The sequence below is a fragment of the Berghia stephanieae genome, chromosome 3 (assembly GCF_034508935.2).
Source record: "Berghia stephanieae isolate SIO BIC M18660-M18661 chromosome 3, UCSD_Bste_1.3, whole genome shotgun sequence".
In the NCBI taxonomy this organism is placed as follows: domain Eukaryota; kingdom Metazoa; phylum Mollusca; class Gastropoda; order Nudibranchia; family Aeolidiidae; genus Berghia; species Berghia stephanieae.
In genome coordinates this window covers 102,276,264-102,281,263 of record NC_088362.1, presented here as the reverse complement: position 1 = coordinate 102,281,263, position 5,000 = coordinate 102,276,264, and the positions used below count along the sequence as shown (strand labels likewise).

General features: G+C 36.9%; 1 protein-coding gene and 1 long non-coding RNA gene across 3 annotated transcripts in view; one reads left to right on the top strand and one right to left on the bottom strand.

The window, feature by feature from the left end:
• The window catches only part of LOC144969016 (uncharacterized), a 6,613-nt gene extending 5,180 nt beyond the window's left edge, over window positions 1-1,433 (top strand). For both annotated transcript variants that reach the window (XM_078907969.1, XM_078907970.1), the window contains exon 3: window positions 1-1,433. This exon is cut by the window's left edge and continues 486 nt beyond it. In XM_078907969.1, the coding sequence (XP_078764095.1) occupies window positions 1-905 (905 nt within the window). In that variant the 3' untranslated portion in view covers window positions 906-1,433.
• Window positions 1,434-4,093: 2,660 nt separating this feature from the next.
• The window catches only part of LOC144969017 (uncharacterized), an 18,331-nt gene continuing 17,424 nt past the window's right edge, over window positions 4,094-5,000 (bottom strand). The window contains exon 3 of the long non-coding RNA XR_013644713.1: window positions 4,094-4,950. This is a non-coding gene — a long non-coding RNA (uncharacterized LOC144969017). The remainder of the gene's footprint in view (window positions 4,951-5,000) is intronic.

The following is a 5,000-nucleotide window of genomic DNA, read 5'->3' as shown; positions in this document are numbered from 1 at the left end:
TGTTTGATGATTCAGAAGCTGAGAGCGTTACCTGTGAGATGTTTTACGACACGGAAGACAGAAAAACGGTAAAGTGCCTTAAGGGTGTTATGGTACTTACAGGATGGCAACGTAGAATGACACACGATTTTCTGTGCCGTAATGATATCGTGGATGTGTTGTGTGTTGGCCATGACACGGATGAGGGTAGTATTGACACATTTTCATCCATTCATGATTTCGATATGCCATTTCCTTTGATTGTATCTCATCCCCATGGACTAAGCAAGCACATCACTATCGGAACCGTTTCTCAAGTTTTCATGGCTTTACCATACAAGCATCTGCCTGGCTCTGTATTCGTGTTTGGAAAACGTAAAGTAACATGTCGTCTGGATAACGATGCACAGTCTTCCTCAGTGGATGCACTTCAACAATTTTTAGGTAAATCATTCAAACGTGAGAAGGGAACTGTGTACACAATCCCCAAATTATTTTTTGTGCTGCTTCCCGTGAACGCAGAATATTTGTGCCAGCGGTGCAGCCCAAATGAACGGTGGGTAACTTTCCCTCCGGGAACAAAATTTTCTCTCAAAGATGATAGCAATTTCCTATTGCTTCCTGAAGTGAATTTTGACATATATAATGTTTTGAGAGACATTTACAACGATGGTACGATTCCGGTTTATTTAAGATATGACGCAGATACTTGCGCAGGATCTAGTGGTGCGATGGTCATCAATGCTGGAAAACGTTTTAATTACGCTATGAGTATGACGTCACCAACACACTCTGGAGCTCTTCAAAATTCTATGAATAGAAGTGGTCAAAAGCTGTTCCCAACATGCTTCCCGCCAACTCGTAAGATTGATGAAGTAATAAAAAAGCCTAAATCTAATTTAATTGCGTCAAATCTGTCGATCTAAGGAAAACAAGGGAGACCTTTAGGCGCTGAATTTATCTCAGCTTCTATAACTTTAAACAGACAGCAACAATTGTTGGAGACTGATCTATTGCAATATGATTTCAACCATATCAAACTTAAATCAGAAACCAAATGACTCATGGACTAAGAGCGGGGTGTAAAAGAACTTTCACAAATGATTTATCTAAATTGAGACCAGACCCATTTGCATTTTAGGCGAGAGCTATCCGAATGCGTGTGCACACAAATTAAAAACTATATGAAAATGAGTGAATGTGACAGAGCCAAAGTAACATTTACACACAAATTGAGTTTTAGTTACGAAACCATTTAATAGATTTGGACAAAACTTGAAAACATTTGTCAGATTGTCTTGGATTGAGGAAATCATTTTCTTCCCGTTGAATAAACAACATTTCTAAAGTTACTGGTTCAAATGATTTGCTTGCACAGCAATAATTCATTGTTTTATTAGAGTCTTTTATTTTACGTATTGGACAATCGTGGTATTAAAATGTGTTTTGACTTATATGATTATTTACGTTTATTATTTATCTATTTACGTTCATAATTGTGATTGTATGATAATTACTATAGACATATTGATATGATACGATTGTAAAACCATACTACAAACTACACGTCCACAAAGGTGACCTAGGATTAGACTTGCTAACTTGAAAATTTAAAAATCCCAAATTCTTAGGAGATAAAACTTGTAGCTTGCTATAGTTAATTTTTAAAATCAATGATTTATCATCACAAGGATTGAATAACTCTTCAAAATCCTTAAAACTATGTAGTCTGGATCAACTTTCCTTTTCTAAGAGACGCTTATGAAGTTTTGAAATGGAGCCAAAACTTTATAATTCTACAAATTTCTTGTATATAATAGTAGATAGGTCTGCCTAGGATCATTGATAGTTTAGAATAAAAAAACCTACTGTGTTCTATCCATTATACTCCTTATAGTTGTCAAAACATTTTTCTAGAAAGAAATGTATATTTGTTTTACACACGCCTATGTCAAAACTAAAAAATACACTGGATTTATTTGTAGATCTAGTGTTATTTTATATTTAAATAAATAGGATATGTATTCCTCGTTTGGGAAATATGATATAGAATAAATATTTGACTCACCACCTCAATCTGGTTTCTTGTGTGGATAAAGTAAATAAATGTCGAAAAGTTTATTTCCTGTTAAATTGTTCGGTAACTTTGGGCATATGTTTGCAGGTCTGAAAACCGAATGATTCAATGGTGTTTTATTGCATGCAGCATTTTTCACGTTGGTATGAGAGTGTTTCCTGTGAGACTAGGTGTACTGTTTAACAGGCCTGAGTCTGATAACCGAATGATTCAATGGTGTTTTATTGCATGCAGCATTTTTCACGTTGGTACGAGAGTGTTTCCTGTGAGACTAGGTGTACTGTTTAACAGGCCTGAGTCTGATAACCGAATGATTCAATGGTGTTTTATTGCATGCAGCATTTTTCACGTTGGTATGAGAGTGTTTCCTGTGAGACTAGGTGTACTGTTTAACAGGCCTGAGTCTGATAACCGAATGATTCAATGGTGTTTTATTGCATGCAGCATTTTTCACGTTGGTATGAGAGTGTTTCCTGTGAGACTAGGTGTACTGTTTAACAGGCCTGAGTCTGATAACCGAATGATTCAATGGTGTTTTATTGCATGCAGCATTTTTCACGTTGGTATGAGAGTGTTTCCTGTGAGACTAGGTGTACTGTTTAACAGGCCTGAGTCTGATAACCGAATGATTCAATGGTGTTTTATTGCATGCAGCATTTTTCACTTGGTATGAGAGTGTTTCCTGTGAGACTAGGTGTACTGTTTAACAGGCCTGAGTCTGATAACCGAATGATTCAATGGTGTTTTATTGCATGCAGCATTTTTCACGTTGGTATGAGAGTGTTTCCTGTGAGACTAGGTGTACTGTTTAACAGGCCTGAGTCTGATAACCGAATGATTCAATGGTGTTTTATTGCATGCAGCATTTTTCACGTTGGTATGAGAGTGTTTCCTGTGAGACTAGGTGTACTGTTTAACAGGCCTGAGTCTGATAACCGAATGATTCAATGGTGTTTTATTGCATGCAGCATTTTTCACGTTGGTATGAGAGTGTTTCCTGTGAGACTAGGTGTACTGTTTAACAGGCCTGAGTCTGAAAACCGAATGATTCAATGGTGTTTTATTGCATGCAGCATTTTTCACGTTGGTATGAGAGTGTTTCCTGTGAGACTAGGTGTACTGTTTAACAGGCCTGATAGCAGAACTCAATTATGGTTTTTGATTTAATATTGTTGTTGCAATGCGCATTATTTTGCGTTGGTTTGAGAGTATTTTCATTACAACAATGAGCCCATAACAGTTCGGGTTATCAGACCTCAAACTTGTCAACAAACCTTTATTGAAGTTTGAGGTTGACAATTTTTGACAAGATGGGTTTCGTTGATGAATTGATAAGATATTTTATGGGTCCAAGAGCCTAAAGGGACATGTTGTCCCTGTCAAGTAGAACAGTTTAACTTTGATTTATCAAATACCTCAGGTTCTGATAGCTCAGGTGACAAAGCAATCGTTCAACAAGCAAAGGGACCGTGATAGATTCCGGGTGAAGTCGAAATTTGTTTTCTGAACCTCCCCCCCCCCACACACACACACCATGTTCACCAAGCAGTGATTGGGTTGCTGGGTTTATATTAAATTTGGTGGAAAGTAAATTGCGATAAACTACATCCTATCCGAAGGGTAGCAAGTAATTGTTACGGACCTTTTCACACTATTGAAACCAGCGGGATAAACTTCAGCTTTATGGGACTAATGTAGTTTTGAAGGACTTTTGTGAAGACGAGTTCAACCTTGATCTATCAAACTCTGAATCTCAGTTGACAGAGCACACATTTCAAAAGAAAAGGTACCAGTGTGTGTGTGTGTGTGTGTGTGTGTGTGTGTGTGTGTGTGTGGTGGGGGGGGGGGTTATGTCATGAAGATTTTGAACTTGTGACGGAATTTCATTTTGGATCTATGTCACGTCGAATACTTTCAGCGTAGAAAAAATAAAGGATGTCCAAAAAATGTAACCACTGTTTTATTCTTTTAAACAAACACGGGCACACTAATCTAAAGACTAATGATACATACGATGAAAACAGTCAAGTCAAGAAATATTTTGTTGTAAAATGGTTTATTCTAGTTTGATCTCACGAAAGAAATGTAAGGCGATATTATCTATAAATATTGAAGACCAACAATTTCTGCGTCGATTTAGTTATAGATAGTATGCGCTTGGCTAATAAGTTCACAACATTGCCATCCGGAAGCATAACGGACCAACACACAGACCTCTGTGTAACCATGAACTTTTATTGTCCGAATAATACAGTTTAGTGAGAATTACTCATAAACGCGGATGGCAAAAAACAATAACAAAGACCCGAGTGACGTCAACTTCTATCTATCTATACTCTGTCGAAATCCACCCAGCTCACGAAACATCTGTAGGTTTTTGATTCCACGATTTCGTTGGTTGGTTTTAATTCTTTCAATGTTTAAGTTCAACGAGCTCATTAAAAAAATTAATAGAACCTCAAATAGCGGTTGCTTTTTTGGGGGACATCCTATAATATATTTGAAGTGAATAAAAAAGGAATGAGTCACTTTCTGATTTGGATGGGGTGGGGGATATCTATATGTGAGCATTTTTAGATTCTAGTAGTGGTAGTAGTCGCATTTATCTATTTTACAGTTCATATCTCAAATATTATATTAAGATTTAAAAAAATAATTTTGAAAAAAAATAGGTGACTCTGCCCTATCTCCCTCGGTGGTCTTCATTTATTAAATAAGAAGACGGGAATCAAAGTCCATTGATACAAGTAAATCCCATTTTATTCAAAAGATGACAACATTTGCATGGATTCTAACAATGTCCAGTTCCCTCTTGGCATCTTCTTCTGTATATGAAGGTTTTCATTTCCCTTCTGGGGGGCATCGGACCATTCCAGGCCTTGGGCGTGTACATTCTGTGGAAATGTTTCAAAAAGTGAACTAGATATCATTTTTATTTTATTTC